The sequence below is a fragment of the Callorhinchus milii genome, unplaced genomic scaffold, assembly GCF_018977255.1.
Source record: "Callorhinchus milii isolate IMCB2004 unplaced genomic scaffold, IMCB_Cmil_1.0 Scaffold22, whole genome shotgun sequence".
NCBI classification, from domain to species: Eukaryota; Metazoa; Chordata; class Chondrichthyes; order Chimaeriformes; family Callorhinchidae; genus Callorhinchus; species Callorhinchus milii.
Window position 1 is genome coordinate 1,329,330 of NW_024704763.1, and position 12,414 is coordinate 1,341,743.

Sequence of the window (12,414 nt, forward strand, 5' to 3'; positions counted from 1 at the left end):
CATCGGTGAATACTTTATCTCTCTCCTCTCTCTTTCTCTCTCCTCTCCTTCCCTCTCTCCCTCTCTCTCTCTCTCTCTGTTTGGATTAAATTCTGATTTTTAACAAACAGCACTGAAATGTAAATTACTAATTGATCGTAATAATCCTTACAGTAACATCAGTGAATGCTTCACGCACACTCCCTGTCTCTCCTCTCTGGGTGTGTGTGTGTGTTTGCATTAAATACATTTAGCGAATCGGGGTAAGGATTGCAGTTTAAGATGAAAATGTTCTGAGTTGAAATTAATTGAAGTTAAAACTGCGATTTTGATTGTTACAATTGCGATGAAAGGCATCTGAGCCTAAAATCCACCCTCTTTTCTTATTTCCTCCCTTTTAACGTAGACTAGAACTTGGATCAGAAAACAAGGTCTTCTCGCGCTCTGAAACCAAACCATACAGGTAAGTAGGACTGTGATATCCTCAGCCCAAAGCGCTGGGACAGAGGAGAAATCCTTCACCTGACTGCGACTCTGAAATCTACATTTAAATTACAACTTAATTTTTTTTAATTTTTGTTATTAATGGCGATAAATCAATGCAAAAATGGGACGGTTCCTTGCTAAATTGAGGGGAAAGTGTTTGCATTAAATACAATCATTCCAAATCCCCAGTCTGTGTGTGTTTTAGCTTGAATTGAGCTGTAACAGGAGATAGATAATAAAGAGGGGGAAAAGGTGTCATTTGGTTTTTTTTAAAAAAAAACTCCACTTGCTTTTTCAAGGAAAAAAACAACGATTGTTATTTATTTTGTGTGTGTGTGTTTGTGTTTGTGTGGAAATATTGTAAATTTAAAACTAGAGTATCCAAAGTCAGCTGATAAAAGGTAAAACACGACGTGTTTCATTTTGGTTGTTGGGGGAACGAGAGGAATTGGGTAATTGGGTAAATATATGTATTTTTTCGGTTTTAAAAAAATTAATACCCAGTTTAAAATAAAATCGCGTTTCTTTCTCTAATCCGTTGCAAAATTGCAAAAGTCTCTTTTTTTCCGCCTCTCTCTCTCTCTCTCTCTCTCTCTCTCTCTGTCTGTCTCTATTTCCGCAAAAGGGCCCGATTCGCTGTGTTAATTACCGGATTCACGCTGTTAACGCGGTGAATATCATATCAAATGCAAGGATTACTATTTATTATCATTTTTACTAATAAACTAAGAAAACATGGCATTATTCGTTAATCATTTTGCAGTTGATTTCTGTGCGTTGTCTTGCCTTTTCCTCATTTAATTGCCAAAAAATAGTTTTCAAAGTCATCTCTTTCTGCAAATATTTTAATGCATTTACAATTTTTTTAAAGAAACGCTCTGTCTATATTCCCCCTCCCTGCTTTCCATTGATCAAAGACTTTTTATTTTGCAAAAAAAAGTTCACCAAGTAATTTTTGCTGCAGATATTGTAATGCATTAAAAAAAAAGCTCCCGCTATATGTATTTCTCTCCCCCCCCCCCCCATACTTTCTATTGACCAAAGACGTTTTTGGGGGAGGGTGGGGGGAAGAAAAATAGTTGTCAAAATAATTTCTTTCTGCAAATATTGTAATGCATTCAAAAAAATCTCTCTATATATTTCCCTCCCTCCTCCCCCCACCCCCACCCCCACCCCCCCCCCCCTCACTCTCCCTTAAAGACTTGCATCAAAGACTCGGAATGGAGAAAATTTCCAGTCAGCTGGGAGTAGTGAACGACGCGGTGTCCTCCACAAATTCCAAGCAAGAACTCCAACCTTACAGCCAACCACCACAACAACAACAACACCAACACCACTTGGCCCCCGGCTCTAGCAACCTCAAACCCAACACGGTGGGCGAAGCCATCCTGTACGGGCTGCCCATTGTCTCCTTAGTGATAGACGGCCAAGAGAGACTGTGCCTGGCTCAGATATCCAACACCCTGCTCAAACACTACAGCTACAACGAGATCCACAACAGGAGGGTAGCCTTAGGCATCACCTGTGTGCAGTGCACCCCGGTCCAACTGGAGATCTTACGCAGGGCGGGAGCCATGCCTATCTCCTCCCGAAGATGTGGCATGATCACCAAGCGGGAAGCCGAGAGGCTTTGCAAGTCATTTCTGGGCGAGCACTCGCCCCCCAAACTGCCCGAGAATTTTGCATTCGATGTGTCCCACGAGTGCGCCTGGGGTTGCCGTGGCAACTTCATCCCCGCCAGGTACAACAGCTCTCGAGCCAAGTGCATCAAATGTACCTATTGTAATATGTATTTTTCTCCCAATAAATTCATCTTCCATTCTCACAGAGTCGCCGAGGCTAAGTATACCCAACCAGACGCGGCTAACTTCAATTCCTGGCGAAGACACCTCAAGCTGTCTGACAAGAGTCCCAGTGACTATTTGGCTCATGCTTGGGAAGATGTGAAGGCCATGTTCAATGGGGGGAGCCGCAAAAGGACTCTCCCTCACCACCACCACCACCACAGCTCCAGGGACTCCTCTAACCTGAAACCCCAAGGAACCAGCAACATCCCTCACAGGAACCCAGATATCCCTCACAAAGCCCTCCGCTGCGAGGAGGAAGGTCGCAGCTTGAACTTGGGCGCCGGTTTGAGGAGCTATCCGGTCATCCCGGTGCCCAGTAAGGGCTTTGGGATGCTCCAGAAGATCCCTCCCCCCATATTCCCACATCCCTACGGATTCCCGGCCTTCGGGCTGTGTCAGAAGAAGGATGACAACAACTCAGTGGTGGAACAGAAACAGGGGAACCTGCCTGGCGTGTTCTGGCCGGGAGGCAAGGACGCGGTCTATCCATCCTTCCCAATGTTCTGGCCAACGGCGGGCAACCTGCCGGTGCCTCCCTACCCACAGGCGACCCAAGCCAAAGTGGGTGAAGCCCTGAACGCCAGGCAGAGTGAGATGGATGTCTCAGAGCAAAGTGACCGGAGCACCAACACACCCAAAGATAGCTTGGTGGACAGTGAGAGATGCTCGAGTACTCACTCCAGAAACGAGGAGGACAGGTCTGGAGATGAGGCCAGGTCCATCGAGGGCATATCCTTGACTCCTCGCAAGCTCAACTACATCTCGGCCTTCCGACCTGTGGTCAAAGATGCCGAGAGCATCGCTAAACTGTACGGCAACCGAGAGGTGTATAATGGGGCGAGGCCCGGGTATGTGTCCCCTGATTTTATGAGCGAGAGTTCCAGTTTTAGGTCCGTGTCTCCCGAGGCGGAGAGCGATGGGGAAGAGCCTGAGGTGGACGTGGAATCCAACAGATGCCCAGAAGATGAGGCTTCTCCACAGGCCGTTGAGAACCTTCAAGAGCCCGAAACCCCACATCAAGATCCCCCCGTTAATCCGGAACCCACACACGAGTCACCCACAAACCGGGCCGACACCCCAAGAGCAGCAACATATGTCGAGAAGGCGGTGGGCGATGTGAGGGAGAGCGAGAAGGCTTTAGAGGAAAGCAAAAGCCATGAGGTAGATCCATCCATCAATAATAACAATCATAATAATTCTGGCATTTGATGATATGGCGCCTTATCGCGTCTTCGAGACGTCTCAAAACGCTTCACAGAATATACTGTAAAGTGAATAGACTGTGGACCAATTTCTAAACCCGTTCCGAAACGAAATTACCGCCCAATATTTATTTGGTTGGGAGAAAGAGAGAGGAGGGGGGACGGAGGGAGGGAGGGGGGGGGGGGGGGGGAGGGAGGGGGGGGGGAGGGAGGGGGGGGGAGGGAGGGAGGGATGCTGAATACTTCTTATTTGCATTGAAAAATTATATTGTGGTTGTTTTGTTTTAATTATTTTAAAAGGGGGGAAAGAGAAACGGCTGAGCCCAGAATGCGGAGAGAGGAGTTTATCACATGGCGCATTTTACGAGCAACAAAGTGAACAATTCCACAAAAAAAAATCACCCAAAGGCGCATTGAAATCCGTGTAATTAACTAAATTGTAGGGGAGCGCTCCTTGAACGCAGCTGAAATGTAACTGAGAGAGTGAGTGAGAGAGAGAGAAACTGTGTGTGCGTGTGTGTGCGAGAGAGAGAGAGATAGAATGAGACAGAGAGTGTGAGAGAGAAAATGTGTGAGAGACAGAGAGAGAGAGAAAGAGAGAGCGTGTGGGGGTGAGAGGGTGAGTGAGCGAGTGAGTGAGTGAGTGAGTGAGCGGCTCTGTGCTCTTGTGATGTCTGCCTTGCTCTCTTTTTTTTTAATTTGAGTGATTTTTTTTTCCTTCAAATGCCCATAATTGCATTTATTAAATCCGAGGGGCGCAAATAGATTTTTAATAGCGGCTGGGGACTTCAGGTCAGTGCTGGTGTAAAACACACACACACCCACACACCCACTCCTTGTTACTGGGTCAAAAACATTTGTCAATTTATTTTCAGTTTAAAAGAAAACCCTCATTGCCTCTCCTGGACATGACATGTTTGTATTGCAAATAAATTAAAGAGGGTTGGGATTGGGTCGCTGTGGATGTTTTTTGTTTGGGTGGTGGGAGGTGGTGGTGGTGGGGGGGGGGGGGGGTCATCTCTTGTTGACGTGTCTTAAGGGTTATCGTTGGGTAAAATTGTCAGCCTGTCTCCAATTGGTAGCACTCTCTCTCCGCCTTTTGAGGCAGAAGGTTATGTGGGTTCAACCCCCCCCCACCCCCCCATGTTGGGACTTTGATCTTATATAGTCCAGGCTGACACTCTCGTGCAGTGGTGTGTGTGTGTGTGGGGGGGGTTTACTGCATCGTCCAAGGTGTCGACCCTTCCAGAATCAGAAGAGGTGAAACTCTATGAGTTCAAGTGGATATTAAACATTAAAGAGAAGGGAGTTTCTCTCGGGATCCGGGATCCAGCCCCCCCCCCCCCCCCCCCCCCCCCGCGATAAAATTGTTAATTCCCGATGGCTACCTTATGAGTGACTGCTGCCTCCCTTCCCCCCCCCTTTACGAAATACAGTCACTACACTTGACAGGAAAATCTTGTGAAGCGCTTTGAGACGTCCCAACCGCTGTGAAAAAAATCGCTATATCAAATGTCAGCATTATTAATCTGAATAATATAATAATAATAATAATAATGTTAATAATAAATGATTTTAAAAAGCCATCTCATTTCCCTCTCGTTATTTATTTACCTGCAGGTATTTTCACATGAGAATGAAGGGCATCTACACACATTGAAAACTCCTTCTACTCTGATTCTGGCTCCCACTTACCTGTGTGACACAGATACAAACGGTAACTAACATCTGGCTATCCTACCCCAAAGCATAGCTCGTCTAATTTTTACACAAGACAGGGAACTTTTCTGGGTGTTGGTAGATGAACCCCCTTTGTGTGTGTGTGTGTGTGAGGGGAGGGGGAGAAGGGGAGGGGGAGAAAATGATCACTGTTTTAATAGAGTTCCAAACTTGAGAAGGAAAGAGTGTGTTTCAGGTGGAGAGTAACAACGCTGCCAGGAAATAATTTGAGAAATAAGGGAAACTTTGCTTTTAAAATAAAGATATGCCAACGGATTTAGAGCTGGTTGCAATTAATAGTCACGAAACAATTTGGACTTGATAAAGCTGACGAACAATTGCCACCATTTATTGTGCGGAAGAGAGGTTTCAGGGAATTACCCTTTGCGGTTGAGCGACTTCACCTGGATGTTTTGAATGTTGTTTGTGTCTGTGTTGGTTGAGGTGACCTGAGATTTTTTATAAATAGTTTTATAAACGAGCTGCTTTGACAGATCAGGACAATTCCCCCAACCGCTAATGTGACTTATATACACACACACACACACGTATAGAAATATAATATATATATATATATCTACATGTGTGTGTGTAATGTGTTTGTATATATCAAATGGGTAAGAATATATATCATTTGTATATAATACACATGCATCTTCCCCGTACTATTAGAGGGGAGTGAGTTGGGGCCACTCTTTATTTCGCTTCTTCTCAAACGCGGGTTTCCTGTATTTATTGTATTTCAGATTTAGGTAAAGATGACAATCCGGTGGTGGTGGCGGCGGCGGAAGATTTGGAAACCAGGAAATCCTATCAGGAGCAGAGCAACCCGGGGCAGGAGGGCTCGGGAAGCACTGAGCGTGGTGAGGGTCTGAGCCCAACCCCAACCAACCATCAGTATCATTACAATACAGCCATCACTGGATGATCCACATATACACACATAATCCTTACACATGTGCACATATATAATATATGTATAGGATTTTAGATATATGTTTAATCCTTACTCGTTTCATATATATATACACATATATGCTATATCAAATGCAAGAATTATTATTATTAATATATATACATGCATCTCAAATGGGTAAGGATTATATATATGTGTGTGTGTTTGTGTTTATGTCTGTGTGTGTGTATATATATATGTGTGTGTGTGTGTGTCTGAGCCTTTGCATTGCATGTACCATTTTCCACCACCTTCAAACGGTTGACGATGACTAAATGTCCATTTTTATTTTTATTTTCTACATCAGTTTTCTCTGAGAAGCTGCGGGCAGTGTTGCACAACACTCCAACAAACATTTATTTCACACAATTCTTTTTTTAAAAGCCGTAACTTGCCACTTGCTATATCTGACGCTCTCGATCATAAACTTTACAGACAGTATTTTTCCGAACTTATTTTATTTAGTGTGTTCTGGGCAGGTCAGGTGCCAGCTAAGCCAAGTCATGACAGCACTAACAGTAAGGTCTATCCCAACGATACATATCCCCCTCCCGTCTTGAGGAATTAGCTCTCACAGACTTTCTGATCCGCCACGTGTGTGTGTGTGTGTGTGTGATTTTTATGATAGAGTTGTCATACTCTTGATTCAACTGTTTATATACCCGACCTACGGAATAATAAGTGATCCATTTATATTTAATCCATCGAAAATAAAAAATAAATTAAAAAAATTGTTCACTCAATCCACGACTGTTTGCGGGGCCGCTGCTGTGCGCAATTGGCTGCTGCGTTTCGCCCACAAAATACACAGTCAATTCACTTTACAGTATATTCTGTGTTGCGCTTTGAGACGTCTCGAAGACGTGATTAAGTGCTGTATTAATTGCAAGGATTATTATTATTATATTGCTGTGCTCTTCCCGTAGGTGAAGATGTTCTAAGACTGGATACCCCCAGGACCCAACTGGTGGAAAAAGACATAGAGAACATGACAAAAGGTGTGTATGTGTGTATATATATATCTATATGTATTTATATATGACTGTATGGTGTTCATTTATCATCTCAGCAATGGAACCCAGCAACATGGGAGACTTGGGAGTGCCAGTGTCTGCCTGATATTTATAATATTAATAATAATCCTTGCATTTGGTATAGTGCCTTATCGCATCTCCGAGATGTCTCAAAGCGCTTCACAAAATACACTGCAAAGTAAATTGACTGTATTTTGTGCACAATTAGAATTCCTAGGATAGTTTTTTTTTGCAATTTTGCATGGCTAATTTAGTTGTATGTTTTTTTTACTTGAAGCAATTATTCGTAAATCGTTCATTTTTCTTGATTTTTTTTTGTTGAACAAACACAACTGCGTAAGTGACTGAAGATGGATTTGAAAACGGTTTCTCATCACCGGTGCAGACGCTGTTTTAAGCTTTTTTTAAAAAAATATTGATTAATTGAGTCACAGATCTCTCCAAACGCTGTTTAGCAGAATCCAAGAGGCGCGAGTGTATTTATTTAAAGTAAAATAATATATAACACGGATAATACTACATGATATAGTCGTTAATGTATCCAGGCACAAAGTGATGGAGAGAGGCGTCTCCCACCACCTTCCCCCCAAAAAGATGTCAATTCGGATTAAGTTGAATTGAAATTGAACGAATTAATTAATTAAAAGGTAAAATTATTTGAGTTGTTTTTATTTTTTTATTAAATATATTTTTAGATAACTTTTAAACCCAGAAAACCAAAAACACTTACATAACTATTATCGAGGGAGCGATAAGAAATGGTAACCTACATTTCAGATCAGAAATAACAAGCAGTCATTTACATGAGGGAATGCTGTACTTACTAAAGTGCCCACATTCACAGGTCAGTGTGTGATTATGGCAACGGGTTTGTTTCTGGATGAAAATCCCAATTGTCTGGTTTGGTTAGAATTGCAAATAAACTAGATGATGATAATAACAATAATCATAATACTTGCATTTAATAATATTTTAAATAATATTGAATAATATCAAATACAAGCATTGTTATTATTATTGCTAACCCGGTGAGCACGTTTAACACTCCAAACATCCAGGTCAAGTGTAAAAATATTTTGTGTGAGAGAGAGAGACTTGGCGATATAGTACAGTGGGAGTTTTGCTTTATAAATCAATGTCCATTGGGTGACTTGTCGAGTTGGGATTTTGTGAATCGAGGTTGCTTTTTTATTATTATTATTATTTGCCTGGAACACCTCGGGTCTGTTGTATATAATTACAAACTGGCGTTTACTTAAGCGCCACCGGGGAATCGCAGATCCCTAAGGTTGTATAATTGTGTGCAGCGCATTCGCTGTCAATAGCGAACATGTGGGAGAGAGAGAGAGAGAGAGAGAGAGATGTGCGCTATTGGTGGAGTGAGGAGACGCGCTGTGGGGAGGTCGGGAAGCTAATGAGACTGCAGTATGCATTATAGTTGAATAAACTACTGAAGTTGCCTTAATTATATATGTAATAAATATATAATATACAGTATACCAGACAATGAACAGGACCATTGCGAAGAACACACGTCACTTGAATGTGATCGTCGCTTCCCTGCATCTAAAATGGGCTTTAAAATTATACAAAATTTAAGAGAGTGATATTAAAAAAAAGTCAGGACCCCAATTACCAAACTAAACACGTGTACACACTCGCCCACAAAATATACAGTCAATTTACTTTACAGTATATTCTGTGAAGCCCTTTGAGACGTCTTGAAGATGTCATAAGGCGCTGTATCAAATGCAAAGATTGTTATTATAATTATTAAAATATATAATTTGATTATAATCCATTCAACGTATGGGTTAGGGTTTGTCTCAGTGTTAACCTAATCACTATATATACTGTATATAACACCCACCATTTCTCTCTCCCCCTCTTTGTCGCTCCCACATTCCCATTTCAGAAGAATTACAAAAATTACTTCTGGAACAAATGGACCTGAGGAAGAAACTGGAGAGGGAATTTCAAAGTCTGAAAGGTAGGTTCTAGCCACCCCGATTCTGGTATATTTTATGCTTGAAGACTTTCAGGAAGATTTGCATTAGGAACAGCCCAGTCATTGGTACAACCAATGCTACACCAGATTAAATCTGTTGCACTTTTAATGTACACTTACCAAATTAGCACAATTTTACAATTACCATATTTATTTATAGGTTATTTATATTTATTTATATGTATAGATGACCATAGTTATATTTATTTGTAACTTAGTATGAAAAAGTCTTTTTGTAATTGGCCACAATTACATTTTTAAAAATGTGCTCATACACTTCCGCTTTACTAATCCAATTCAGGGTTTATAAATTAATTTTTATATTAACTTTTAATACTTAAAAAAGCAATTAACCGCTATCTTTGAAAAAAGGGAAAAGAAAACGGAATTACAAGTCATGAGAGAGAGAGGGAGCAAGAGAGAGAGAGAGGGAGAGGGATGTTTTCATTAATTGAGATTAAATCTAACAGTCAAGGTTAAGAGGAAACCTTTTTTTAAAAACTGTATGTTTAAAAAAAAATCTATTAGAATAGGATCATAGAGAAATGACAAGCACAGAAGGAGGCCATTCGGCCCATCGAGTCTATTCTGGATGAAAGTAGGGAAAATGTGTCAATAAATATTCACTAGGAAATCTGTCCTACTTCTTATTGCAGACAGTTTTCAGGATCAAATGAAGAGGGAATTGGCTTACAGAGAAGAAATGGTTCAACAACTCCAAATCGTTAGAGGTAAAAAAAATGAAATCACATGTTCCTGTTTACTGGCCTGATCTGAACACCCTTCATTGAGTGCCTCAACCAAGCATTAAGCAACTTACAGTTAAATTATTTGTTTAATATTTCCCCTTGTAATCGCGCTGACCTTTTTGTTATTGCAAACCCCTGCCTTGGTCTGTGTGTGTGTGAGTGTGTGTATCTCTCTCTGGGCAGACGAGGGGCTGATTAGCTTTCGCCTCTCAATCCCATGTACAAAACGGCTTGAAGGCATCATTACAGAGAGTTGATTGAACCGCTCTCTCTCTCTCTCTCCCCACCACTGCAATTCCGTGTTGTCTAAATTAAAAATCGAGGCGTAAAATTACCTGCGAAGTAGTGCTTAACTTTGCTTTAATTTTCAACTGGAAATTCAGCACAATTTGTAGCTTGCACAAGCACAGAACCTTGAGCCTAAATAATAGTCTAATCATTTGTTTTATTATAAGGACCTTATTTGATCTGCCCACCCAGAGCTGACTTGTGTTTGGGGTTGGGAGGTGAGAGACTTTTACAGATGTATTTTTGTTAAAATATTAAAGTTCACCAACTTTTTGCTGCTAAGATGTCCTGACTACTAACAGCCACACTTAACGATTTGGGTATGTTTTTATTGGACAGACACATTATGCAACGAGTTGGACCAAGAGAGAAAGGCGCGTTACGCCATCCAACAGAAGTTAAAAGGTACAGTTTATTCCCGTTATAATAATCTATTTTGAGGGGGGAAAGGGGGTGGGTGGGTGAGAGAGAGGGATGCAGTTTAACTCTTCATAGCGAACGTGGACATAGATTAAAGCTCAGGCTGTTACAAAGAAGTGACTTCAAGTCAGATCAGACTTGAAGGAACAGGAAAAATATAGATTGAGTGTTTGGGGAGAAAAGACACCGTGTTAATTTGAGAGAAAAGGGGGCGGAGGGGGGGCGTTAAATTAAGGTAAGTTAAATGGACTAAGGTTGAAGCCAACAAAAAGTAATTGAAATCCTGGATCCAGTTAATTAATTAATTGCAATCTTGAGATGTAGGTGACTCTGTGTGTGATAGAACGAGTCATTTAAAGATGAGAAAGGAACTGGGTGTATATTTATATATAAAAAAACAAAAATAGATATATATATGATATAAAGGGCAGTCATGGGGCAGATTTTAAAACGATGAAAAATTCAACTTATCGATTGATTGAACGTAGAGGCATAAAACCCGCAAGTAATATCTGTATTAATAATAATAATAATAGCTTTATTGGTGTCAATGAGCGAGTGAGTGAGAGGAGGAGGACTAGATTAATCAGTTAATAATACTAATACTAATAATAGCTTTATTAGAGTAATGGGTGAGTCACGAGGGAGGGAGAGAGGAGGAGGGAATGGGCGCTAGTGTTGGGGACAGATGAACAAGCAAGTTGTGTAATTGTCCCCTGTGTGTGTTTTGCACCTCAGAAGCACACGATGCTCTACACCATTTCTCGTGTAAGATGTTGACTCCTCGCCACTGCACTGGCAACTGTTCCTTCAAGCCACCTCTCCTGCCTCAGTGACCAGAGCCAGACAGGGGCCAGACTGACGGACAGACAGACGGACAGACAGACGGACAGACAGACAAACTACAGAACTGTAAATACAAACACCTCGCCTACACACATCAGCCAACACCCAAGCTGGAGAGACACAGATAGCAGCGAGCGAATTGACCACATGCAATGGGTCAAATGTGCCCTCACCAACACATGGAGGTTGTGAATATCCATTGGATGGACTAATCACCGGATTTTCTATATGGGAAAAACAAAGATAAAATCGCTGACTTGAGTTTCAGTATTACGGATCTACCTGTCTGAATTTAATGTCCACTTATTTAAAAAAATATTGTCCATAAGATTAAGTAAGTGGCTATGTGCAATTTATCTTCATGTAATGTGAATTTTTTCTCTCTTTTTTGGTTCTTTCGTGGAGTATTTAAATGGTTGTAATTTATTGGGTTTTTTATTTATTTCAATTTATTTATTTGCCTTTTTTTCTCATCCGAATCTAAGAAACTAAAAACAAAAAAACAAAATACCTTTGTATATTATCGATGTTATTTAAAAAAAAAGCACTTTAAAGGGCGATTCAGTGTATAAAGGTTCCGTTTGGAAAAACAATGTTCAGTGAATTTTTTGTTCTTAAAATAAAATCGGCCTTAAACCGTTTTATTGACTTGGGGGAGAATTCACTGGTTTGGGGGGAGAGGGTGGGTGGAGGGTGATTTAAATCACAGTGACACGTTTCGATGTGGATTCGAAGACAATTGGGTCTTTGATTGCTGTTAACTCGCTCCCAAAGAAGCTGTGGTTGAAGCAGAAAACATCAGTGTTTAAGATGTCCTTCGCAATGCCCACTTAATGATATTAATAATCCTGGCATTTGATATAGGGTCTTATCAGTCGGTG

At 41.2% G+C, this 12,414-nt stretch overlaps 1 protein-coding gene across 3 annotated transcripts; it reads left to right on the top strand.

The window, feature by feature from the left end:
• Window positions 1-390: 390 nt before the first annotated feature.
• On the top strand, window positions 391-11,564 carry skor1b (SKI family transcriptional corepressor 1b). 3 transcript variants are annotated; one of them, XM_007910034.2, is made up of 10 exons: window positions 391-442; window positions 1,666-3,473; window positions 5,135-5,231; window positions 5,980-6,096; window positions 7,115-7,186; window positions 9,138-9,212; window positions 9,887-9,961; window positions 10,435-10,485; window positions 10,607-10,672; window positions 11,426-11,564. In XM_007910034.2, the coding sequence occupies exons 2-10, from the start codon at window positions 1,686-1,688 to the stop codon at window positions 11,521-11,523; spliced, it is 2,439 nt and encodes an 812-aa protein (XP_007908225.2). In that variant the 5' UTR covers window positions 391-442; window positions 1,666-1,685; the 3' UTR covers window positions 11,524-11,564. The 3 variants fall into 3 exon arrangements, with proteins under 3 accessions (XP_007908225.2, XP_042198982.1, XP_042198983.1); XM_042343048.1 differs by having other exon boundaries at window positions 9,141-9,212; XM_042343049.1 differs by lacking the exon at window positions 10,435-10,485.
• The last annotated feature ends 850 nt before the right edge of the window (window positions 11,565-12,414 follow it).